General features: G+C 55.1%; 1 protein-coding gene across 1 annotated transcript in view; it reads left to right on the top strand.

Annotated features, from left to right (window-relative positions):
- Window positions 1-24,418, top strand: part of ADAM33 (ADAM metallopeptidase domain 33) — a 30,295-nt gene extending 5,877 nt beyond the window's left edge. The window contains exons 3-24 of the mRNA XM_054391436.1: window positions 5,282-5,358; window positions 7,742-7,817; window positions 8,254-8,330; window positions 8,880-9,066; window positions 9,809-9,874; window positions 9,986-10,057; window positions 10,525-10,691; window positions 10,784-10,868; window positions 11,600-11,742; window positions 13,433-13,610; window positions 14,149-14,238; window positions 14,437-14,632; window positions 15,009-15,117; window positions 15,630-15,834; window positions 17,724-17,801; window positions 19,245-19,353; window positions 19,688-19,838; window positions 20,472-20,562; window positions 21,479-21,724; window positions 22,015-22,178; window positions 22,961-22,978; window positions 24,367-24,418. Coding sequence (XP_054247411.1) covers window positions 5,282-5,358; window positions 7,742-7,817; window positions 8,254-8,330; window positions 8,880-9,066; window positions 9,809-9,874; window positions 9,986-10,057; window positions 10,525-10,691; window positions 10,784-10,868; window positions 11,600-11,742; window positions 13,433-13,610; window positions 14,149-14,238; window positions 14,437-14,632; window positions 15,009-15,117; window positions 15,630-15,834; window positions 17,724-17,801; window positions 19,245-19,353; window positions 19,688-19,838; window positions 20,472-20,562; window positions 21,479-21,724; window positions 22,015-22,178; window positions 22,961-22,978; window positions 24,367-24,418 — 2,637 coding nt within the window. The remainder of the gene's footprint in view (window positions 1-5,281; window positions 5,359-7,741; window positions 7,818-8,253; window positions 8,331-8,879; window positions 9,067-9,808; window positions 9,875-9,985; window positions 10,058-10,524; window positions 10,692-10,783; window positions 10,869-11,599; window positions 11,743-13,432; window positions 13,611-14,148; window positions 14,239-14,436; window positions 14,633-15,008; window positions 15,118-15,629; window positions 15,835-17,723; window positions 17,802-19,244; window positions 19,354-19,687; window positions 19,839-20,471; window positions 20,563-21,478; window positions 21,725-22,014; window positions 22,179-22,960; window positions 22,979-24,366) is intronic.
- The last annotated feature ends 981 nt before the right edge of the window (window positions 24,419-25,399 follow it).

Below are 25,399 nucleotides of genomic sequence, written 5' to 3'. Positions count from 1 at the left end.
CTTGGCACTGATGGAGCATCCTTCCACCCACCCGCACCCCTGGGCTGGTCTGCTGGGTGCCTGGAGCAGCCAGTGCCTCCCTGTTCTGGGGGTGGGCTGTGGCTGACTCCTTCATCCTCTCTGAAAAACGCTCGAGGAAGCCCTTCTGGTCACAGCTGGAGTGTGATACCCTGTGCCTCCCCCAGCGCTGTGGCACAGCCCCTCTGCAGGGACCATCACACACACCAGGGGTCACAGCCCTGCTCCGGAGGAGGAAGGGAGGAGAGGAGAGGAGAGGACCGCCCATGGTTTGGGGTGGGTACAGGTGCTGAGGACAGGCACTCCTGTCATCTGTTTCCTGCAGGGAAGCCCTTTTCCCTTGATGAGGTGTGGCAGGACTGAGCAAGCCCCATTGTGGTCCCTGAGCCAAGTTTGCTTTGAAGCAACCAAAATCCTGACTCTGCCTCCATGGCCTGGGCTGTCCTGGTTCCCCTGACACCCCTGTCCCCAGGATGCTTTCCCAGTCAGCAGCTAGAAGAAGAGGCTTGTCCTTGAGGTCTTGGATCTAGATCCTGGTGTGCATTTAGGACAAGGTGAGACAGTGCCCAAGCTATGTTCTTCAAACCCTAACTGCTGCTTGGATCCAGCTGTCCGGGGAGGACCTGACTCAGCTGTGATGCTCCAGCTGCTGAACCCATCACTAAATCCTCTGTGGAGCATCTCCTGGTGACTCTAATCCCTGGCTTCCTCCTTGCATCCAGGCTTGTGTGTGCTTGCTTAGGAAATCAGGGCTTGTGGGACCTGTCCCAGCAGATGGCCAGGCTGTGATTTGAGTGTGGCTTCCAGATTTCGGCTTCACCAGTGAGTTCCCAAGGAGCTCAGCACTGCCTGAGCCTGCTCCTGGCCAAGCTGCTCTCTGAGGGCTTCCCAGCAAGGGTGGAGGAGGCAGCCTGGACAAGGAAGCTGGCTGGGAGCTGAGGGCAAACAGAGATTGTCTTTCCCCTCACAGAACAAGGCAAAGCCTTGGCCTGAGCTCCTCTGCAAACATCGCTGTGGTTTTTCTAATCAGCAGATTGGAAAAGAAAAATAGAGTGGAGCTTGGCCCAGTGGCTCTGCTGGGATGCTCGTGGGCTGGGTCCCAGCCAGGGCAGAGTCATCCCAGCTGCGCTTCGCCTCTCCCAGCCCAGCCCCTGGTGGGACTGGTTTTGCTGGGATGTCCTGGAGAGGGGCCACTAACTCCATATCCAGCCAGGGCTGAGAGAAGATGGTTCCTGCAGCCAGTGTTGGGGACTACTGCATCCTTTTTGTGGCTGCTGGAGAAAGGAGGTGGTAGGTTTTGGGTGGGAGAAGAAGATAGTGGAGCCTGAGAAGGTGCTGGAGACTTGGATAGTGCTGGAGCCTGGGAAAATACTGGAGGCCAGGAGGGTGCTGGAGCCCAGGATCATGCTGATCCCTGCTTATTTCTGGTGCACAATGTCATGGCAGGCAGCAGTCTGCAAATTAGGCTCAAGGCACAATGATCGGTGTTAATTAATTAATGCAATAGCCTCTCCTGGCCTTGGAGCTGAGTTATTTGACTCCTGCCAGGCACAAGCAGTGCCTGCATGCCCCTTCTCCTTCTTTTTACTGCTTGTTATTTCTTCAGGGACTGAGCTAGTTCCAGCCCCTCCCAGATGATACCAGGATAAGTCCCCTACTCCCCACAGCCTCTCCCTGTGCTCTTAATGCAAACTGAGGCACAAGGAAGGGAAGAGTTTGTGATGCACTAGAAACAGTGTGACCAGCAGCACCAGGGCAGTGACTGTCCCTCTGTACTCAGCACTGGTGAGGCCACACCTTGAATGCTGGGATCATTTCTGGGCACCTCGCTCCAAGAAGGACACTGAGGCATTGGAGTGTGTCCAAAGAAGGACAACAAAGCTGGTGAAGGATCTAGGGCAGAAGTCTTGTGGGGAGCAGCTGAGGGAACTGCGGTTGTTCAGCCTGGAGAAAAGGAGGCTGAGGGGAGACCTTCTGGCTCTCCACAACTCCCTGAAATGAAGTTAGAGCCAGGTGTGGGTTCGTCTCTTCTTCAAAGGAGCAAGTGATAGGAAAAGAGGAAACAGCCTCAGGATGTGCCAGGGATGGTTTAGACTGGACATCAGGAACAATTTCTTCCCCAAAAGGGTTGTCAAGACCTAGTCTAGGGCAGTGGTGGAGTCCCCATCCCTGGAGAGATTTCAAAGCTGTGTAGATGTGAAGAGCATGGTTCAGTGGTGACCTGGGTTAATGGCTGGACTTGATGATCTTAGAGTTCTTTTGCAACCAAAAGGATTCTCTGATTCTCTGTCTGCATCACCTCGCAGGGCTCAGACACAGGTCCCAGTGGCAGTGGTTTGTTTTCCAGCTTTTGGCAGCCTGGGAGACAGGACTGTGCTTGCACAGGGAGCTGCTGATGGATGCTGCCCATACTCAGGTCCCTTTAAGACAGCAGCTGGGAAAGAGCATTTTGCCAGTAACGGCTCTTAAATCGATGCAGGGAGTAATTGCTGGGGAATTCAAAACCGGGAAGGAGCCGGCAGGGCCTTGGGGAGGAGGAGGAGGAGGGGCAGATGGGCTGCGGGGAGCAGGAGATCAGAGATGGGGAGAAACCAGCTTGAAAAAAAGGGAGGGCAAGAAGGGGAGAGAAGGGAAATGGCAAGAAAAATGTACAGCCCATGTTTGGCCAGGCAGTGCTGTTTGTATAAGATCATGTTCTAAAAATACAGCCTGTTCCCACCATTGCTGAAGGAGGGGAGCTCGCTGCCCCAGCTTCCTCCTCCCTGCACCACGCAGGGCCCCTCGCCGGGAGCTGGGGGCTGTGGCCATGGCTGTGCCGAAGGGGCTGGCTGGGAAGCGGCAGGGCCTGGGGCTGGGCTTGCTTTGCTGTTGGTTGGGTTTGTTATAAGGACTGTGGCTGCTCTCCTTTTTTGGAGCTGGGAAGATGGTGTTGGAGGCGTGGGGGGGGATGCTTGGCTGGCCTGACTCTGACACCGTGTCCCCACGCGGCTGTGGGATGGGGTGGTCAGCACCTCCCTGCCCATGGGAAATGTGGCTATGAGGAGCCCCACGAGGAGCCCCACAAGGAGCCCCATGGGTCTGCCTGGGCTGAGAATCACAGAGTCAAGTCACACAACTGTCTGGTGGCAAGGGACCTCTAAAATCATCGAGTCCAACCATGAACCCAGCACTGCCAGGTCACCACTAAACCATGTCCCTCAGCACCACATCTACACAGCTTTGAAACCCCTCCAGGGACGGGGACTCCACCACTGCCCTGGGCAGCCTGGTACAGGGCTTGACAACCCTTGTGGGGAGGAAATTATTCTTCATGTCTACCCTAAACCTCCCCGTGTGCAACTTGAGATGGTGTCCTCTTTATCCTATTGCTTATTCCTTGGGAGAAGAGACCAACCTCAGCTCTCTACCAACTCCCCAAGGCCAATTTTAGCAGCCTAATGGAGCACCTCCATCTGTGGGTCTCAGTCTGGGGTAGACCTGCAGGACTACCCTGTGCACAAACCCTGTGTCCTGGGGACCAGTAGCAGTGGTACTGAGCTGTTCTGCACCCAAAATGCTTTGTCATGTGATGCTGTCCCTTATAAGCCTGATGGTCCCAGGAAGGTGGCCCTGTGGCTGCCAGGCTGGAGGCCCCCCCCATCTCTCCAGTGCCCAGGGCATGCAGTGGAGACTTGGTTCCAGAAGGAGCCTTGAGAGCCATCTCCACAGGGATGAGAGGGGACAGCAGGATCTGGCCTCTGTTTTAGCCCAAGTTGGGAATCACCCAACTTTACCTGCACCATGCTTCATTCCTAGTGACTGGCTGCAACACCCCAGGATGCTCAGAGCAGCTGGAACCAGAGCCTTGCAGGGAAAGCTTTTTCCTCTCTCCTTTCCCTCCAGGGCTGGGGAAACCTCCCCAGCTCATGGGCAGGGTGCTGGGGCCCCACCATGGATCCCAAGCATGGTGCTGAGGGCTGGCAGCCTGCCCTGCTCCCTGATCCCTCATGGATGGGGAGGGACTGAGCAAGGCAGAGCAAGCCAGCAGGGCCAGCCAGGCCATAAACAGAGACAGGGCCACACTTTCAGTGTCCCTAACGCTGGAGCCAGGGAAGGGATGTGGGGACATCAGAGGAGGGCAGGAGGTGTGGGCTCCAGCCCATCCTGTCACGTGCAGATGAGCCATGCTGGCCCCGACCCCTGCGTGGGGTTCCCATTTCACGCCCTCCAGAGTGAGGGAGTGAGTAAAACCACTGACATCCTGGGGAAGCTGAGTCAGTCACTTCCTCTTGCTGCCCCTCGCTGGTTTTGCTGGGGGGATGGGGTGGGGTGGGGTGGGTGGTTGCTGTTTATTTCTGTCCCCCACAGGGGTGCAGGCAGGTGCTGACCCACCCAGGGACCAGCCTCTGCAGGGGATGAGATCCTGTCCCCTGACTCAGGATCTCTGGTGGGATCAGTCACAGAATGGTTTGGGTTGGAAGGGACCTTAAACATCATCCAGTTCCAACCCCTTTGCCATGTGCAGGGACACCTCCCTCCAGCCCAGGTTGTTCAAGGCCTTGAACACATCCAGGGTGGGGGAATCCAACCTTTATGGTTACCCAGGGATGGAGCACACAGAGACCCTGCAATAGATCTTTGTAGCAATGCTCCTCATCCCATGTCCCACATCACTTCTCTCTTGCTGCCTCTCCCTGGGGAAGCTGCCAGCAGAGTTTGGATTTGCTGCCTCGCCTCTGTCTTCAGTGTGAATCTCAGTGTGAATCCCTTTCTGTCCCCTGCTAGGCTGGGAAATCCAGCAGAGGAGTTTATTTCTCACCTTCCATGGGCTTGTGGCACAGGATGGAGTTGGGTGAAGCATGCATATCTGTGGAGGGAAGGCTGGGATGTGCCCTGAGCTGGGGAGCAGAGGAAGGTGCTGGGGACAGGGATGGGCTGAGGGACTCAGCATCTGGTGGGAAGAGCACAGTGTACCCTGTGATCCATCAGCATCTTGAACAGAGGGGACCTGAGCTGTCAGGAGGAGAGAGTTGGTATGTGTCAGTGTGGGATGTCCCCTGTAAAGTGGTTGGGCATGCTTGGAGACATCCTAGTCCCCACGTCCCCACTCACCCCCAGGTGCTCTCCCTGCTCCTGATATATTTTTGCAACTGGAATGCCAGCTCCTGCCTTCCCAGACTGGGCTGGGGCTCACAATCCATTGCAGCAGGTCCCACAGCGACACAGGCTGGCAGCATCCTGGGCTATCCTTTCTAACCCCATTCCTCCTTTGCTTTCTCTGTAGGTGCCAGCACCTGCCCGGGCAAAGGTGGCTGTGATGGCTGAGGGCAGAGAGCTTGTCCTGGTGCTGGAGAGGAACCAGTAAGTGCTGGGACTGGGGCAGGAGGGCTGTGTGTCTGGCATGGTCCCACCTGCACTGGCAGCATCCTAGCTGCCCTGTCCCGGCCCTCCTGCCCACAAGGGAAGGGGTGGCCTGTTGTGGCTTCCTGCTGGCTGCTGCTGTGGCAGTTGGGGCTGAAATGGTCCTTTCTCAGCTGCCCACGCCTGGGTTGTGCAAGAAACAGCCTTGGCTTGATGGCATGGTGTAGGACATGGCATGGTGTAGGACATGGCATGGGTGGAGGTGGTGTGGGGTGCTTAGGGGCTGGAGAAATGCCAGGCAGAGGGCGGGTGGGATGGGGACTCTTGGGCTGCTAACCTGACAGCAGGTCTGATCCTGTGAGCTCTTTAGAGGTCCTTGAGGCCCTTGAGATCACGGTGGGCAAAGCTGACTGCTGGCAGTGATTTGGAAACATCTGCTGCTCTTCTGCTGGTCCATTCTTGGGGTTGGCCACCTGGCACCATTCCTGGGTGACCCTGCCATGTTGCCTCATGCCACCCTTTCTGGGCTTCCTGTTTGGCTTGGTTTGGCTGCAGGTGCCAGCAACATCTGTCCCCTGTGACACTCACCCAGCCTGGCATCCCCTCGGGTCAAGGCTGGAGCGAGGAGAGCAATCATCTCCCTCTCCTGCCCTGCTCTCCTTGTCCCTCTACCTGAGACCTTGTGGCATTTGTCCCTCTATGGGTTTGGGTCCCTCCTGGAGCTAGGTGTCCCCAAGGCAGAGCAGGGCAGGAAGTACGGGTTGAAAGCTCACATGCAAAGCTTAGCCTTGTTTCTAGCTGGTGTTTGAGTTCTGGAGGTGTTGGTCTGTCTTCCCATGACCCTAATGCTGCCTTGGTACCACTTTGCCATGCTAAAGGGGTGAGTGTGGCCAGGAGAAGTGAAGAATATACCTGGTGGCTATGGTTCCTCCATTCCTCAGGCATGGATGGCATTGAGACTTTTGCCTCTGCAGTGTCCTCAGCCAGCCTGTCCCCATCCAGCATGGACAGCTGCCCATCTGCTTCCGTGCTGGCTGGACGCTTGTCTTGCCAGGCTGCCCACAGGTCCTTTTCCAGGAACCAGATGGAGCTTCTGTCTCCTTTCTCTGCTGTAACTGGAATTACTGGTGTCAGGCACCCACTCACAGGCGGGCTAGGAAGGCAGGAACATGCCCACAGTGACATCTTTGGGGCCAAACTGGTTGCAAAATAGAAAGCAAGAGGCGGGAGGGCTATTCTGGGACCGGCTGCTGGGTTTGTTTTCTGCTGCAGAACAGAACCTCTGGAATGGGGCCAAACTCCATGCATCCAGGGTCAGACTGTCAGCATGGGTAAAGCCAACCTTGCTTTGTCCTCCTCTAGGTGGCTGAGACCCCTGCATGCACACCATTCCCCAGAGGAGCTGCCAGCCCCACAGTGCCTGCAAGCTTGTGGTGGCGTACCCATCACACTGGCATCTGCCCACACATTTCATAGTGTGGGCAACCCTCAATCCTTTCTCTTCTCTCCCATCACCCACGGGGTCATTTCAGTCTCACTCCCCCTCATTTGCTCTCTGGGACCCCCAGCCCCACACATTCATGAGTTGCAAGCTCATCTCTGGCTCTTCCCCACAACAGGAGCTGTGTCAAGGGCTGCCCCAGAAACGGCCTCGGTGGGAGATGGCCAGCAGGTGGGGGGGAGCTGAGGCACAGGGGTGAAGGCAGGGTGGGTGCAAGTTTTGCTCAGAGCAAACTGAGCTTTCTCATCATCAGCTCTGGCTTTTTGAAGTCCTCTCACCCTCTCCCTGGCGTGCTGCATTGGGAGCAGCACCCTTGCTGTGCCGTGAGTGAGGTGAAGCCCTGGGCTTCCAGGGCTGGAGGGCATAGTAGCTGTGTCAGACACCCCAAACCTCCCACATCCTCAGCTGGACCCCAAGTGCAGGGTTGATCCCATCTTCTGTCAGTGAGATGGTTTCCCCTGGGGACTTTGGTAGTCCCAAGGAGGGTTTGGTCCCTATGGAGAAGCTGTCACCCTGCTTGGCTTCTCATGCTCAGTGGTAGGAAGATGGCCTCTGAACCAGTGGATAGATGTATGGGCAGCTGGGCTCCTGTGCAGAGACTTAAAGCAATATGCAATTCACATCCACGTTGGCCAGGGGCCAGCTCCTCTGTGGTGATGGAGGACACAACCATCAGGCTGTGCTGCCAGTTCCTCCATCCTGGTGATGGCCACGCTGCCAGCTCCTCCACTGCCTGAAGCTCTACCGGGGGGCTGCAAAGGGGGACCACTGGGACAGCTCAGCCCTGCAGAGCTGCCAAGGGATGGACACGGAGGCTCTGCGTGGCCCTGTGCTGGGACACCCAAAGCAGCTCCAGGTCCTCACCCCTTTCTCTCTCCACAGGCTGTTGGCACCGGGCTACACCGAGACCCATTACAGCGAGAACGGGCAGCCCGTGACGGTAGCCCCCAACCACACGGTGGGTTCTGCTCCATCCCTGGGAGCACTTCGGCAGCTGGGGCGAAGGCAGAGCCCCACCGAGCGCTCCGCGGTGTTGCGGCTGGCAGCATCCCGGCGCCTGTCGCGGCAGGAATGTGGCCGCACGCCGCTGCTGTGTCTCTTGGCCTGCGGACAGCACCTCGGGAGATAAACACAGGCAGCGCCGGGCTCCCGCCGCCCTCCGCTCCCCGGCGGCCCTCCGCCCGCCACTTGTCAGCTTTCCAAGACGCTGCCGAGCCAGGCGCGGGGCTCTCGGTGTCCCTGGCTGACCTGCGGGAGCCGGCAGCCTCCTGGACCCATCCCTCCCGCCGCTTCCCTGCCTGGGGGATGCAGACCGGGGTGGGCTTCGGTTTGAGCGCCTGGGGCTTGTGCTGCGGGGTGGTTTTTTAATGAAGGTCTCCATCACCTCTCTCCAGGACCACTGCTACTACCATGGGCACGTTAAGGGCTATGGTGATTCCTGGGTTGTCCTCAGCACCTGCTCAGGAATACGGTATGGAGATGTGCAGGGTGGGGGGACTTTGTGGGGCTGCTGAAGAGAAGGATGGATCCAGCTATCCCATTCCTCTCTGGATCAGAACCTATGGTCCTGCAAAGCCAGTTCTAAGTGCTTCACTGGGCTGATTTTTCCAACACTCCCTTTCTCTCGTCCTTCCCCCAGCCCCAGGGCAGAGAGGGGAAAGGCCATTTTCCTGAATCCACAGAATCTATGATTCCATGATTTTCCTGGCAGCACAAGCTGCCTTCAAGGAAATCCTCTGGAGGAGGCAAGACCCCACAGAGGCTACCCCCCAAAGTGAGCTTTGCCCTGTTCAAGCACCAGCTGCCAGCCCACATTCACCTGGCCTGACTGGCAGAGAGGTTTGAAGGCTAAGGGTGTGTTAGCTCCCAGGGCTGGACTGACAGAGGCACCCATCTCTTGTCTGCCCCACCCTGGGGAAGGATCAAGCTGAGGTGCAGTGAGTTTGAGGGGCCTCAGCAGGGACTGGGAAGCTGGAGTGAAAGCACTGTGGGAGCAATGAGGGCTGTTCTCCATTGCCAGGGGACTGATAGTGCTGAGCAGCAACAACAGCTACTACCTGAAACCCCTGGGGAGCCCTGAGCCAGGCCACCACATCATCCACCGAGCAGAGCACCTGCCCATCCAGGGTGGGACCTGTGGCCACGGGGACAGTTTTGGGAGCACCATTGCTGACATCACTCGACTCTTCCAGCCGCTGCACCACCAGGTAAGACCATCCTGGAGCCCTCTGCTTGTGGAGGAGCAAAGTGCTGAGAGCTGGGGTGACTGCACCCCTCCTAATGTCTGCAGCTTGTAGTGGTCACCCTGGCTTCTGGGCAAGGCTGTGCAGGCAGATGGGATGTGAAGGTTCTGTGTGGTCACAGAATCACAAATTGGTTTGGATTGGAAGAGACCTTTAAAGGTCATCCAGGCCACCCCCCCTGCACTCAGCAGGGACATCTGCAACTACAGGAGGTTGCTCAGAGCCTCATCCAACATGACCTGGAATTGTTCCTGGGATGGGACATGTACCACCTCTCTGGGCAACCTGGGCCAGGGTCTCACCACCTTTGGTGTGAAACATTTCTTCTTTCTCTCCAGTCTGAATCTCCCTCTTTTAGTTTCAAACCATCACCCCTTGTCCTGCCACAATAGCCCCTGCTAAAAAGTCCCCAGCTCTCTTATCAGCCCCTTTAGGTACTGGAAAGCCACAATAAAGTCAACTTACCTGGTCTGAGTTTGGCCAGAAGACCTCAAAGGGGGAACATACGGTGTGGACATAATGTGCAGTGACTTTAGGAATTGCAGTGTAGCCACTCAGGTTTTCCTTACCTTCTCGTGCCTCAGTTTCTCCTCTTGACTGTTCTGCCTGAGCAACTCTGCAGTGCCTGAAAAGCCTGAGATGCCCACATCCCTGGGCTGCCTTTCTCTGTCCTTAGCTTCTCTGAGCCTTGCTGTGTGTCTTGCAGGCAAAGAGAGATGCCTGGAGGACCATGAAGTACATGGAGCTCTTCATCGTTGCTGATCACACACTGGTAAGTGCTGTGGAGGGCAAAAACTGTGTCCTCCACTGAAAATTTAGGACCTACCTATCTGCCTTCCTGGTCTTCCTCTGTTGACTCTTCCTCATCTCCATCTCTCTGCAGTACAGGAACCAGAACCTCAACCTAGGCCACACCAAGCAGCGCATCGTGGAGATTGCAAACTATGTGGACAAGGTAATGAGAAGGAACTGCTGGTGCTAGTGACTGCCTCCATCATTCCCAGTGCATATGAAAACACCTGAACCTGGGGCCAGCCTAGTGGTGGCCCTCAGGGACTGACCTCATGTCACTAGGGCTAGAAGCTTAGATGTCAGGTGTGAGCATGTGGTGGAAAATGCTTTCCCACCCAACAGATGAGCTGCAGCAGTGAAGCTTGTGCTGGCTGTTGCCCTGCTGTGGCAGTAGAGATCAGTCCTGGAATCCCTGACAGAAGAAGGGACATGTTCAGGCATTGTCAGCTGATGGATGGCATCATGCCACCCTGAGTGGCTCCTGTGCCCATGTGTGTCTTTGTAGAGCTCATGCTTCAGGTGGATCCAGGTCAAGCATGGAGACCCACCAGCTGAAACGCCCTGACAGGGATGAAGGGTGGACAGTGAATGCCAGCCCCTGTGCCCTCCATCCCTGTCCCCTCCCTGCAGTTTTACAGGTCCTTGAACATCAAGGTGGCCCTGATTGGCCTGGAGGTGTGGACGGAGCGGGACCAGTGCGCTGTGACCAGCGACGCCAACGCCACGCTCTGGGCCTTCCTGCAGTGGAAGAAGGCTCTGAGGTCACGCAAGAAGCATGACAATGCCCAGCTGCTGACGTGAGCACCCAAGGGACCTGGGCACAGCAGGGCAAGGGGCTCCAAACCGACCCTGGAGTGCCAACTGTCCCTCCCTTCTCCTTTCTGGGCAGGGGGAAGACGTTCAGGGGGACGACCATCGGCATGGCCCCGCTGGAGGGGATGTGCAGCACGGATAACTCCGGAGGTGTCAGCGTGGTAAGAAGCTCATGGGTTTCCCCCAGTGCTTCTCCCATTGCCAACCCATCTTGCTGGGGTTCTTCATGGGTTTGGAGGACTAGCCATCTGGGGTTGGTCTTTGGACATAGGCTGAGAGCAAACAATGATGCTGATAGGCCCTTACCCCTCTCAGATGTTGGCCAAGTACTAAAGAGGTTGAGAAAGAGTTGGTTTAAATGTCTCCTGCCCCAGGCACACCCCCACCTTGCAACTAGCAGCACCATCAGGATCTCCTGTCTTGGCCTTCATATAGCCCCTGCCTGTTCCCTGGTTTTGTAGGGTCATCTCCACCCCAAGATAACTCTTACCCTCCTCCAGATAGGGTGATGGTAGCCCTAGTGGCCTGTGGTCCATAGGCAGGGTGGTTGCACAGGGCACCAAGGTTTCTGAGTCTTGGGAAGTGCCTCCCAAGGCCCCAGGTTTAGGTTGAAAAGGACCTTTAAGATCATCAAGTCCAACTGTTAACCCAGCACAGTCAAGTCCGCCACTAGACCATGAAGTTGGCATCAGCATAAGAGCTTCCTAACAGTCCCATGCAGGACTTTTAGGAGACCAAACCCTACTTCTGCCATGAGCCCTCTTCCATCCCTCTCTCCATCCCTCCCATGGGATCCAGTTGCAATCCAGGGGATGCTGTGGTCCCTCCATCATCCCAACCCCTCCCCACCACTCCTGGCTGCTGTGCTGACACATCCCCCATGCCCACGCAGGACCACTCGGAGCAGCCCATCGGAGCAGCTGCCACCATGGCCCACGAAATCGGCCACAACTTTGGCATGAGCCATGACAGCACAGGCTGCTGCGTGGAGGCCACCCCGGAGCAGGGAGGCTGTGTCATGGCAGCAGCCACTGGGTAAGTGCTGGTGGGAATGGGATGTGGCTCTGAACCATCCCTTTGTGGGGATGCTGTGTGCAGCTGGGTGGGCTGGGGAGAGGGGTTCCTCCAGGGATGGTGGCCACCACCTCCCTGTGCAGCCTGTTCCAATGCCTGAGAACCCTTTCTGTGAAGAAGTTTTTCCTAATATCCCACCTGAACCTCCGCTGGCACAACCTGAGGCTGTCTCCTCTTGTCCTGTCACTTGTGTGTGAGAAGAGACCGACCCACACCTCGCTCCAACCTCCATTCAGGGAGTTGTACAAGGGTGAGGAGGTCTCCTTTCAGCCTCCTCTTCTGAAGACTGAACAACCCCAGTTCCCTCAGCTGCTCCTCATCAGACTTGGGTTCAAGGCCCTTCACCAGCTCCATTGCTCTTCTTTGGCCATATTCCAGAATCCACACTTTTGGTTGCCTTCAGCCTGTCCTAATGCAGCCAGTGAGCTGGTAGATGAATATGCATATACATGCATATACATGAATAGCTGCATATTCATGCACCAGCTCACTGGCTGTATTAATTTGTTCACCCTCCCTTCACTTGTGTGGACTTAGAGCTTTCTCCACAGCTCAAGAGATTTCCCCCAGACTTCAAAATTACTTTAAGAAAAAACCCTCTGTGTCATTTCAGCAATGAGATGTCCTAATATGACAGATAACGTTTGTTTGTTTCAGTGAGAGGAGGAAATGAAAGCTGTACTGAAGCAGAGAGAGATGCTCAGCTCTTACTCTCTGCTTCCTCCTTCTTTATGCATCACACAAAAAAAACCCCAAAATGTGAACTTGTGCAAAATTACAGAACCACACTCAGAGCTTTAGAAAAATCACTGGTTTGTTCCAGCTCCTTACAGGAAGGAACAGCTGGGCCAGGAGAGAAATGATCTTAGATGTTCTAGGCTTTGCTTTGCTTTCTTTCTTTGCTTTTTTATCTGCTTAGGCCTTGTGAATGCTTTAATATGAAGGATTTTTTGGGTGTTTTTTCCCCATATTTCTTTAATGATTTAATATGAGTTCTTTTTTTTTTTTTTTGGATATTTCTTTCATATATTTCTTTAATGATTTAATATGATTTTTTTTTTGTGTGTTTCTTTCCCATATTTCTTTAATGATTTAATATCAGGGTTTTTTTGGTGTTTCTTTCCCATATTTCTTTAATGATTTAATACGAGGGGTTTTTTTTGGTGTTTCTTTCCCATATTTGATGTTCAGGGGATTTTTCTCTGTCTCAGCCTCTGAGGTATTTAGGTAGCCCCAAGAGGGTATTTCCCATCAGTGGTTCAGTGCCCACAGGCAGGCATTTAGCAGACATCCTGAGCAGATAGGCTCTGCAGATGTCTGCAGGCATGGCTGCTTCCTGGGCTTTGAGGTTCAGACCATGGGGGTTTGCAGCCCCCCCTTGCTGGAAGGGCTGATGCTCTGGGGGTGGTGTAGAGCAGCTCTGCTCATCCACCTCATTCCATTTGGAAGGATATTTGGGCTCAGGGTGGTGTCTCCTGGTCTGGAGCTCAGCTGTGTGACTTGGGGTTGGAGAAGCATCTGGCTTCTGCCCTTGGAAGGGTTTATGCCAGCTTGCCAGTGTCTTTATTTCCCAGCTCTTACTGTGGTTTTCCACCTTCTCCTGGCCCCTTTTGCCCTGGTTCCAACCCTTCTCCATCTCTCCCCTGTGCAGACATCCCTTCCCTCGTGTGTTCAGCTCCTGCAGCAAGAGGCAGCTGGAGAACTACTTCCAGAAAGGAGGTGGCATGTGTCTGTTCAACCTGCCTGACACCAAAGACCTGGTGGTGGGACGGAAATGTGGCAATGGCTTTCTGGAGGAAGGAGAAGCCTGTGACTGCGGGGAGGTGGAGGTACAGTGCTGAATGCTGCCTTGTTTCCCAGCAGAGGCTTTCCAGCTCAGCTGCTGGCTGGCAAGCTGTGGACCATGTGCAGAGGGCTTTTACCAAGGAAAAGGTGTTTACTGGTAACCACAGGAGCTTCATCTCAAGGGCTCTTCCCTGTCCCACCTTCCTAAATCTGTTTAACCTGGGCCTGACTTTCTTCTTGACTTTGGCCTGGATTTCTCAGGTCTTCTTCATCCCTCCCAATGCCTCAGGTTCCCATTGACAAGATGAGCAGAGCAGTGCTGTGACAGGTGGAGAAAGGGCTGGGGGCAGCAATGGGGAAGCAGTGGAATCAGAGAATGGTTTGGGATGGAAGGGACCTTTCAAAGTCATCCAGTCCAACATCCCTGCAGCCAGCAGGGACCTCTGCAACTAGAGAAGGTTGTGCAGATCCCCAAACAGTCTGACCTTGAATGGTTCCAAGGATGGAGTATCTACTACCTACTACCTTGCTGAGCAACCTGGGCCAGTTCCCTGACTGTGGTGATGCCTTCTCCCCATGCAGGAGTGCACCAACCCATGCTGCAATGCACACAACTGCACGCTGAAGGTGGGGGCCCAATGTGCCCATGGTGACTGCTGTCAGAGCTGCAAGGTAAGCCCCATTGCCATGCCCAGCCTCCTGCCCATGGGCTGAACAGGAAGATATGGCCCTCACCATGGTTTAGTGGTGACCTGGCAGTGCTGGGTTAATGGTTGGAATTCACGGTCTTAAAGGTCTTATCCTTTCTATAGGATTCTATAGTTCGTTGCTGCCACTCAGAGCTGATGTTTCTCTCCTCTCCTGTGACAGCTAAAGGTGGCTGGGACCGTCTGCAGGGAAGCAGCAGGATCCTGTGACCTTCCAGAATACTGCACAGGTGCCTCCCCCTACTGCCCAGCCAATGTGTACCTGCTGGATGGCTCATCCTGTGCCTACGGCGAGGCTTACTGCAACAACGGCATGTGCATGACCCACCACCAGCAGTGTGTCCAGCTCTGGGGGCCAGGTGAGCCCTGCCAGCCTCTTTGCCATCCCTGTCAAGAGCAGGACCCACTTTGGGTCTCAGCACTGTGTCTGCATGTGTGGTCCCTGTGATCCTTTCCCATGGGGCTGGAGGGCAGTGGATGGAGAGAATGTCCTGGGTGCCACCAGGAAATCTGCATCAGGCATAGGGGGAAAATCATCCACCAGGGCCCAAACCCTCTGCAAGACCCTGGGCCAAGGCAATTTTACCCCTCTTGTGCTGTTGTTGGTCCTGCAGCTGCATCAGCAGCTCTCTGGGTGACTTTTCCGTGGGCATCCAGCTGCTGCTCCTGGTTTTGGTGTTTCTCCCTGCTGGTTGCTTTCCCCATCCCACATGGACCTTTTCTCCCACTCTGCAGGTGCCTGGCCAGCCCCAGATGCCTGTTTCCAGGACGTGAACATGGCTGGCAACACCTATGGCAACTGTGGCAAGGACAGCCAGGGGCGCTATGTGAAGTGTGACAAGAGGTGAGTGCAGCTGGCACCCGGGGCTGCCCCATCTCCTCCTCCCCCACCCACAGCCCCCACTGACCACCCCTGTGAGGCAACTGGCAGGGTCTTACCTCAGCCTTCTGCTGTCACCCCTCTGGCCAGTGGCGTTTTCGACCAGGGGAAGCCACCAGTTCCTTCCCTGGCTCAGTCCCCAGCCCTGCTGGTGTCCCACTGTGCATCACCTCTCAGCCCAGCAATGGAAAATCAAAGCATCAGCAGGAGGTGCTGCTTAGGGAGCATGTGCTCTCCAGTATTCCCAGCTACCCCAGGGATGTTAGAGGTCCTTCCTCTGCCTGTTCCTTCCAGCATTTCTCTGTCCTGTCCATGATGTAGCTAAGTCCTGTCTGACCCTGCTGAGCCTCTCCCATCACAGCCTCACAGGGCTATAAACGCAGGGGTGGCTCAGCCAGCAAGCAGGGGGGCAGGGCATGGTGGGGCAGCCAGGACCAGCACCTCCTTCCCTCACCTTGGCTGTGCCCTGCTGCCAGGGATGCTATGTGTGGCAAGATCCAGTGCCAGAGCTCAGCTAAGAAGCCTCAAGGGACCAACACTGTCTCCATCGACACCACCATCCGCTTCAACGGGCGGGAGGTGAAGTGCCGAGGCACCTACATGTACACGGCGAAGGACGACGAGGAAGACCTCTCTGACCCTGGGCTGGTGATGACAGGGACCAAATGTGGAGATGGGATGGTGAGTACCTCCTCCTGGGGCTGGAGTCTTCTACAGGAGATCATCTCCTTGGCTCTCGTCCCAGCTCCAGTGTGCACAGTGGTTCTTGGCTGCATTACTGCCAGACCTTGGGGTCTCCTTTCTTCTGCACCTGCAGACAATGCCCTGGAGACATCTCAGCTGGGGTATTTCTGGACATCACCAGGGGCTTGTGTGGAGGCCACCAAGTTCTTCTCTCTGGCCTCCATGCTTCTTTACTGCACAGTGGAGCAGCTTCAACAAGAATTGCATGCCCCAGAAGTTGCTGGCTGAGGCTTCCTCCTATGAACAAGGTGTTTCCTAGGAGAAAGCTGTGCTAGCAATGGAGATGCCAGATCCAAACAGGTGCTGCTAACTCAGGATGAGCCTCTTTGACAGCCCTGTATCTCGAGGTCTCTCACAGAGGGTCAGTCTCATCAAGTCTTTCACAGAAGGCTGGTTCAGAAGGTGAAGAAGGGCAGAAGCCCAGAAGGTGCCAGGGATGCATGCCAGGCAGAGCTGGCTGTGGAGATGTGGCCTTTGCCATTTGGCGTTTTAATTGTGAACATTTCCTTCCAGCTTGGGGTGGAAGGCCAAAACAGTGACATTCTGATGAGGAAGGAGAGCTGGGTTTGAAATGCAGTCTTGGTTTACTGGGCTGGTGCCTGTGCTTTAGAGCCAGATGGGAAATGCCTTCTCCAGGAGCTGCCAGATGGGTTGTCAGGGGAGGGGCATGGGATTGGTAGTGGCTGGTCTCCACTGAACCCTCCTGCATGGGCAGTGGCAGAGGTTTGCTGGGCTTTGCTGCAAACTGAAGTGAGATGCATTGATCTGGGACAATGCAATTTAACCATTCTGCATTTTCCAATGGACAGCAGCCTTCCAGAGGACTCCCATCAGGAGTGTCCTTCAGGCTCTGTACTGGGACCAGTGCTGTTTAATATCTTCGTCAATGACATAGACAGTGGGATCCAGTGCACTCTCAGTAAGTTTGCAGATGACACCAAGCTGAATGGTGCAGCTGACCTGCCTGAAGGATGGGATCTGCCCAGAGAGATCTAGGGAAGCTTGAGAAGTGAGCCTGTATGAACCTCCTGAGGCTCAACAAGGCCAGTTGCAAGGTCCTCCACCTGAGAAGCAGCAATCCCCTGGCACAGGCTGGGGGAAGAAGGGATGGAGAGCAGCCCTGTGGATAAGGAATTGAGGGTGCTGGTGGGTGAAAAGCTGGACGTGAGCCAGCACCATGCACTCACAGCTCAGAGCCAGCCCTGTCCTGGACTGGTCCCCAGCAGTGTGGGCAGCTGAGACCTCACCTGCAGTGCTGGGGCCAGCTCTGGAGTCCCCAGCACAGCAGAGACAGGGACCTGTTGGAGTGGGAACAGGGAAGGCCACAGCAATGTTGGGAGGGCTGGAAGCCTTCTGCTGTGAGGCCAGGCTGAGAGAGTTTGGGTTGTTGAGCCTGGAGAAGAGAAGGCTCCAGGGAGACCTTCTGCTGGACTTTCAGTTCTTGAAGGGGCTGATCAGAAAGCTGGGGACAGATTTTGATGAGGGCCTGTTGTGACAGGACAAGGGGTGATAGTTTAAACTAAAAGAGGGAGATTTAGACTGGAGAGAAGAAAGACTTTTTTCACACTGAGGACGGTGAAAGCCTGGCCCAGGCTGTTTGGAGAGGTGGTAGAAGCCCCATCCCTAGAACCATTCCAGATTAGGTTGTTTGGGGCTGTGAGCATCCTGCTCTAGTTGCAGATGTCACTGTTGCTGCAGGGGGGGTGGACGAGATGACTTCCAACCCGAATCATGCCATGATTCTAGGATCTGTGAAGCCAGAAGATCACTGCTCCTGCCCCTGTCTCTCCTCTTTCTCTAATCCCAGGCTCTTGGCTCTGTCTCAGGTTTGCAAGGACCGCCGCTGCCAGAACGCCTCCCTGTTTGAGCTGGAGAAGTGTGTTGCCCAGTGCAATGGCCATGGGGTGAGTCACTGCCTGAGCCCTAGAGGAAGCTCTTGAGATGAGCACAGGTTCTTAAGCAAAACCAAGTGTCTCCCATGGGGAAGAGTCTTGCAACACAGTGGGCATCTGCTTTCCATAGCTCACTGGTGCATCAGTTATGGGCGAGACTGAGCTGAGAGCATTGTGTCCCCATTTCCCAGTTCAGAGCAATAAGGTCACTGGTGATGCAAGGACCAGCTGTAAAATTTGGATCAGGGTCCAGTTTGAACTGGAGAGTGTTTATTGCTCAGAGCAGGTGCCTGCTCCCTCTGAGAGCAAAGAGAGAGTCAGAAACACAACTGGGACTGCAGCAGGGCAGGGCAGTGGTTCAGTGAGCAGAAAGAACCACCCTTATACAAATCTTAAAGGCCACAAGGCTTTGACCTCTGCAGGGTGCAGGGCTCTGTCAGAGGAGGCTACAGCAATGCTTTGGTTTAATGGGAAGATCCCAAAGGGAAGAAGTTGAACAAACTTCTGGCCTAGAAGTATTAAGGACATCAGGCTTGTCTGGGCAAGCACTGTGAAAACTGAGGGTGTAAGATACCTGTCTCAAGGGTTCTGCAAAGAGGAGAGAAATAAAAGCATCAGCCAAAAAATATCTCCCTACATGGGGGTGCTGGTGGGTGAAAAGCTGGACATGAGCTGGCACTGTGCACTCCCAGCCCAGAGCCAGCCATGTCCTGGGCTGATCCCCAGCAGCGTGGGCAGCAGGGGTAGGGATTCTGCCCCTCTGCTCTACTCTGCTGAGACCCCCCCTGCAGTGCTGGGGCCAGCTTTGGAGTCCTCAGCACAGACAAGGACCTGCTGGAGTGGGAACAAGGGAGGCCACAGCAGTGCTGGGAGGGCTGGAAGCCCTCTGCTATGAGGCCAGGCTGAGAGAGTTGGGGTTGTTGAGCCTGGAGAAGAGAAGGCTCCAAGGAGACCTTCCAATGGCCTTGCAGGACTTAAAGGGGCTGATCAGAAAGCTGAGGACAGAGTTTTTATCAGGGCCTGTTGTGACAGGACAAGGGGTGATAGTTTAAACTAAAAGAGGGAGATTTAGACTGGAGAGAAGGAAGAAATTTTTTATGCTGAGGATGGTGAGACTCTGGCCTGTGTTGCTTGGAGATGCCTCATCCCTGGAATCATTCCAGGTCAGGTTCTGTCCCTGTACCTTCCAATCTGTGACTGCAGTCACAGAATCATGGAATGGGTTGGGTTGGAAGGAACTTTCAAAGGTCAGCCAGTCCAACCTCCCTGCAGTCAGCAGGGACACCTGCAACTAGAGCAGGTTGCTCAGAGCCCCAAACAAGCAGTGGATCTTGGCAGGGCTTCAGCTCCTTCAGCCTGGACTGCTGCCACTGGCTGGCTGCTCTCATCCTCACAGAACAGAGCATTGTTTCCATACATCCCTTGGGATCTCCAACCCTCTTTCTCTCTCTGCAGGTCTGCAACAGCAACAAGAACTGCCACTGTGATGCTGGCTGGGCTCCTCCCTACTGTGAGAAGCCAGGGCTGGGGGGCAGTGTGGACAGCGGTCCCGTGCAGCGTGACAGTGAGTCCTGACTGCTTGTCCAGAGCCTTGTGGTGCTGGTGGGGCTGGAGCCATGCCAGCAGAAGGGGAGATGGAGAGGGAAAGCTGCTGAGAGCTCTTCTCCCAGGTGTTCTGGGTTGGGTCCATTCAGGCAGACTTAGAGCCTGTGGCCCCATCTGGCTGCTTGGTGGCCACCCATTCTAATGTAAGGTCACTGGATGGTACTGCTGCCCCTTGGGATGTCCCTAGCCTGGGTGACTGGGGATGGGCAGATGGGACTGATGTTTCCATGGAGTGCAGACAGAGGCTGCTGGCTCTCCCAGCCCTGCACTCATCTTTTTGCTTTCCCTCCCAGATCATGAAGCCATCCTAATAACCCTTCTGGTCATCTTCCTGTTCTTCCTCCCGGCCCTGGTGATGATCATCTACTATTGGTACCGGCGGGAGAACTCCTTGCTGAATAAATGGATAAAGGAGATGAGGAGGAGGAGCCAGGAGACATACAGGTGGGTGATGCTTCCTAGATCCCTGCTCTCTTGAGGACCCAGTGAAACCCTGGCACCTTGTTTTCTTGCCAGTGGCAGCACCCAGCCTGGTAGGAACAGTTGTGGGGGAGCTGGTGGTGCACAGGGTCTGTTTCAAACTGATAGGAGACCTGGCTGAGATATGAAGAGCTCTGTCCTGGGGCAATCTAAGGCACTCAGCAATCCCCTGAGCAGAGTACAGGAATGACAAGTTGGACAGGACAACTGAAGAGAATGATGGTGAAGGTGGCCTTGTACTGGGGAGCTTTCTCGTCATCTGCTCCTAGCAGGCTGCAAGAGCTGGAAGGGCTCTAAAGTACTGCTGAATTTGGATATTCTCGTTATTTCCCCTGCAATTTTCTCATGATTTCAGAGCCCCTGCAATAATCTGAGATTAAAAAAAAGGCAACCCAGACCCAAACAACTTCCTTTATTACCCTCATTATCTCCAGACAGACTTGTCATGCCTGCTCAGCCAGCACTGCAAGACTGGCTGTTAGCAATCTGTCAGCAGAGACAGGATCCTGCTGATGTGCAGCATTTTGTGAAGCAGCTGTTGCAAAAATGGTTGCTGTCTTTTAGCCATTTCTGATTTACCTTTGTGATCCTGGGCAGGAGCAAAACCATCAGTCGAAAGTCAGCTGGTGGCCCTCCCAAAGCTGCTTTCACCCTGAGGAACATTTCCACCTCCAGCCACACTGGTAAAGTAAGTAATAACTCACCTTCCAGGTTTGCTTTCCCTCCCTGGGGCTTGATACTTGTGGGTGATCACATCACAGAATCACACCGTGGTGGGGGTTGGAGGGGACCTCTGGGGATCATCCAGTCCAACCCCTCTGCTGAAGCAGGGGCACCCAGAGCAGGTTGCCCAGGATCACAATGTCCAGGTGGATTTGGAATCTCTCCAGAGAAGGACACTCCTCAACCTCTCTGGGCAGCCTGCTCCAGGGCTCCAGCACACTCACAGTAAAGATTTTCCTCATGTTCAGGAGCATCTCCCTCTAGCCACTGGGCAAGCAGCTGGTGCTCCATGCTGGTTGTTGTGCCTGCACTGTGAGCTCTTGGTCAGTAGTATATATCCCTCCTGAAAGGGAGTCTGTTGAACTCTACCTGCTCAAAAAGACCCCAGTGATTGCCAGAAACCTCTCTCACAAACTCACCATGGCCAAGCTTGGCAGGGGCTCTGTGCTGGGTGTCTGGGCTAGCAGATGCTTCTGCTGCTGGTTGTGTCAGCTCTGGTGACCTAGGCATGGGTAAGCCCAGGGTGGACTTTAGGAAGAATTCAGGGGGTTTGGGCATAGCCACAATGGCTGAAAGCAGGGCAGAAGGGATGATGCCTCCCATCTCTGTAATTCAGTTTGGTGGCAACCAGAGCTGGTCCTGATCTCCTGAACCCAGCACCTTTCTCAACCCTGTGTGCTCTCATGAGGTTAATGAGGAGCAAATATGCTCAGTGTTCGGGTGGGATGGAAAAAGTGGTGGTCCCAGAAAGGGAAATAAATACCCAGAGCTCCTCCTGTGACTCCCTGGCACCCAGACCTCGAGGGGACATCCTCTCTTCAGCACCCAGGAAAGCACCCTGAAGGTTTCCCTCCACACTTCTGCCTTTCTCGTCCCTGCAGGCAGCGCGAGCTGCGTTCCCCCCCAAATCCAGTGCTCACCAGCCTGGCTCCCAGCCTGTCAACGTTGTCCACCCTCTTCGCCCGGCTCCCCACTCCATGCCTCCACGCCCAAGAGACCCCAAGCCTGCCAGGCCACCTCCCCCAGTCAGCAAGTCTCCCCTGGTCCCCACCAAAGCGGTCGTCTCCCAGGCTAAGCTGCCGCCTCCGAAGAAACCTCTTCCCTGCAGCCCCGTGAGGACCCCACTGGTGAGCTCTGCTGCTTGGCTCTGCTTTCCTTCCGCGCCCAGACACATTCCCTTGGGGTTGGCTGCCTGGGTTGGGCACTCATGGGGAGCTGTCACATTGTCCTGAGAGATGAGTCTGTCTCAATGGTGGTGAAAGCTCATTAGATAAGAAGAAGATTTTAAGGTAGTTTGGGTGTTACTGCTGCGTGTTTTGAAGCCTCTCAGCTCTGCAGCAGAGGGGAGAGGTTAGCAGGAGGTGTCTGGATGTGCCTCTAAGGATGTTGTCTCTCCCCATGTGCTTTGTGACCCCAGATTGCCCCAAAGCATCAGCCTCCCCGTCGGCCGCTTCCTGGAAGTCCTCTTCTGGCCAAAGAGCTGCCTGCTGCACAAGGACAGACCTTGCTGGTCATGGTCCCTCCCACCAACTTCAAGGCATCGAGTACAAGTGCCACGAGCCAGCCCACCAGGCCATCAAAGTGAGTGGAGAGAGGAGCTGAGCTATCTCCTACCACTCCTGGGCTCCTGCAGGTGGACACAGGGTGGGGACTTGTGGGTCACGTTTGCCAGGTGGCACTGTGCTGTGCTCTGTTCTGCTTGTCGTGGTGTCTTCACTGTGGCCTTGTTTCTCCTGCTCCTCCCTGGTGTGGCTGGTGTGTGCATGTCAGGCTGGCTGCTGAGCAGCAGAAGTGCTCTGTGCTCTGCTCAGGGCTCTGTGCTCTGTGCTGTATGGGTCTGGACCTGCTGCTGGAGTTACAGAGAAATTTGAAGCCCACCAGCTTTGAGGTAGCTGACTTGTAGGTGTCAGGGATCTTGGGTATGGGCATGTGGGAGCAGCAGCAGGATGGAGAAGGAAATCAGATGTCCCAAATGTTATGACCTAGGGAACAACCCCAAGCAAAGTGTTTGTCCAGATGGGGACCCTAAAACATGGCACATAAACAGCCTTGTGCCCATGCTGCCTCTTGCATGGGGCAGGGGAAAAGCCTGCTCAGCTGAGCAAGGGCCCTGGGGATGTCTGGGGTCTGCAGCCATGCCTCCACCTGGCAGGAGCCCATGGGATTTGGCCAAGATTGGCCAGCACTGACCAAAGCTGGGGCTTTGGGTCTTGTAAAAGGTCCTTACAGGTTAAAGGAGATGCCATCCTTGGGTGGGTGCATAAGGCCCCATGCCCCACATTACAGAGGGAGCTCTTGGTGAGCTGCAGGGGGACAGTGGAGTGATGGACACTGATGCTCTGTTTCCTCTTTCCTCCCTACAGACCGATGCCACCTCAAAGGTGAGTCACAGACACCATGCAGGGCTGTGGTGCTTTGGTGCTTGTGAGGGGATGGCCTCTGGTGAAGCACGGGGCTGAGATCCAGGAGACAGGATTCAGTGTCCCTCTTCCCAGAGGCTCTTAGATGAGCAGGGTGTAGACCTTCTGGGTAGCCAAGAAATTGCAGGGCTTGGGCACCTGTGTCCAAGGGAACGGAGGACATGGGCTTCTCAGTTTGGAGCTGGGAGGTTCAGCCCAAGTCCTGGGCAGTGTCACTGCTACTTTCAGCTCTTGCTACGTTGCTAAATCCTCTGGAAGTAGGTTAGTGGAGCCTCAGGGCATTGTGCTTCCATCCACTCCTGCTAGCCTGGCTCGTGGGCCATGTCCAGCCATGGAGAGAAGGCACCATGGTGGTCTGAAGCTGGCCCTCATCCCCAGATGGCCTCTTTTGCTAATTACAGCTTTGATCTTCTTGGGCTATTTTAGGTTCTTACACCTTTGTAGTTGCCACCACAAAGAGGCTGAATGTGCCCCTGAATTTCTCAGCACAGCTCAATCCCTGTAGCTCATCTCATCCAGTAGCTAAAGCCAGCCCTGTGCTGTGGTCTCTAAAGAGAAAGATTTGGCACATCCCAGCAGCCAAACTCAGCTCCCTCTCCAGATGGCCTAGTTTAGTCCTTGCTGCCCACCAGGAGCAGTCCCTGGCCATCCTCTCTTGAAATGGTGCCCAGGGCTGGCCAGCCTTGTGCCAGGGAGCAGGATGTGCCCCTGTTCTGGTCTGGATTAGTCACTTGACACCACCAGCATGGTAAGATAGGTCCAGGGAGGTTTTTTTATTCTCTAGATGGATGAGATGAGAGATTTCATAATTCCCAGATGGACTCTGGGATCCACAGGGGGTGGAGTTGGCTGGTTTGGTGACATCTCTTGGTAGTGCATGAACCTCCTTGGCTGCTTTGGGGAAGCTGAGAGCAGTAACCCCTTTGGAGAGATGGTGCTCACAGTTGGTGGGCTCACAGTTCTCACTGCTTGTTGCTGCCCAGTACCACCACAGGCTTTGGTGGACTCTGCATCCTATCAGGGTTTTGAGGGTACCTCAAAGGCAACCACCTCAGAACTGCAGAACCCCAGCATGGTAGGGGGTTGGAAGGGGCCTTTGGAGATCATCTGGTCCAACTCCTCTGCTGAGGCAGGGGCACCCACAGCAGGGACAAAGCAATAGAATTTGGGGTTGTATTTGAGAGAGGACATGCCAAGGGTGGCCGTGCCAGGTGCTGGTCCCCTCTGGTCTCAGGGACAGTGACTGGTCTGCTCCTTGGAGCTGTGGAAGGCTGGTTGTGGTGGAGGTGGTAGATGCTTGGTCTCTGCACTCAAATGAATTGCCCCCTTTCTTTTTCTTCTTGCTTTAGGCCAGTCCCAGCCATCAAAGTCCAATCAACCTCCTTCCCCTTGAAGAAGTGACAAACCAAGGACACCTTGAGCCCATCCCTCCTGAGCTGGCTCTCCTGATTTGCACTGCTGCTGGCCACAGGGGTCTTTTGCTCCTCTCTTGTTTTGTTTTTTGATACCAGAGGACTATTTTTGTAAGACAGAAGAAGTATTCAGCACAAAAACTGCAGTGGCGGGGGGAGGAGAAGGGAGATCGCTACCACGATGTAACGAAGAGCTGGGGGGGCTGGTGGTGGGGTGACCACGAGGGAGACTCCACCACAGGTCCTGGCATCATTTCCTTGCCAGTTTATCCCTCCAGCTCTGCTTTCCTCTTGACGTTGCACATGGGCTGGGGTGACTTGGGGTCAGGAGAACATCCAACACTGACAGTGGCAGTGAAAGCCATGTAATAGCCTTCTAGCTACCTCCTCCTCCTCCTGCAGGCCTGGTGAGACCCCACCACCAGGGTTCAATGCTGGCTGTTGTCTCTGGGGAGACATCTGCCACAAGAGACAAATGGTTTCCAGTTTGGACTGTGCCATACAGTGCTGGGACATTTCCATGAAGGATCCAAGTTCTCAGGCTCCTCCTGGCCTCCTCCCTGCCTGCACAAGACAATGCAGTGACAATCCTGGGGCCGTACCTGGAAGGAGAAGCCGTTTGGGAAATGATTTAACATCTGCAGTGCTGGTGGCAGCTGGTTACCAGGGTGCTTTCAAGGGGCTTGGGAGCCCTCCATAAACATTGCATGTTCCCTGCTCATGGGGCAAGCCCAGCAGAAGCTCTGTGAGCTGCTAACACTCTGCTGTCCAAAGGGGGAAGGAGCCACGAGCTGGGATCAAGAGCAGGAAGTCCTCCTGCCTGTGTCATTGGCTTGCCCGTTGCCTTGGCCAAGCCGTTGCTTTTCTCTGTGCCTCAGTGCCCCTCTCTGTAGAGCAGGGGATGATACCTACCTCACAGGGGTGTTGTGAGGTTTAACAAACTCATGTCCTGAAAGGGCTTTACAATCCT

Source organism: Indicator indicator, chromosome 23 (genome assembly GCF_027791375.1).
Source record: "Indicator indicator isolate 239-I01 chromosome 23, UM_Iind_1.1, whole genome shotgun sequence".
Classification (NCBI taxonomy): Eukaryota; Metazoa; Chordata; class Aves; order Piciformes; family Indicatoridae; genus Indicator; species Indicator indicator.
This window is presented reverse-complemented; position numbering and strand designations above follow the sequence as displayed.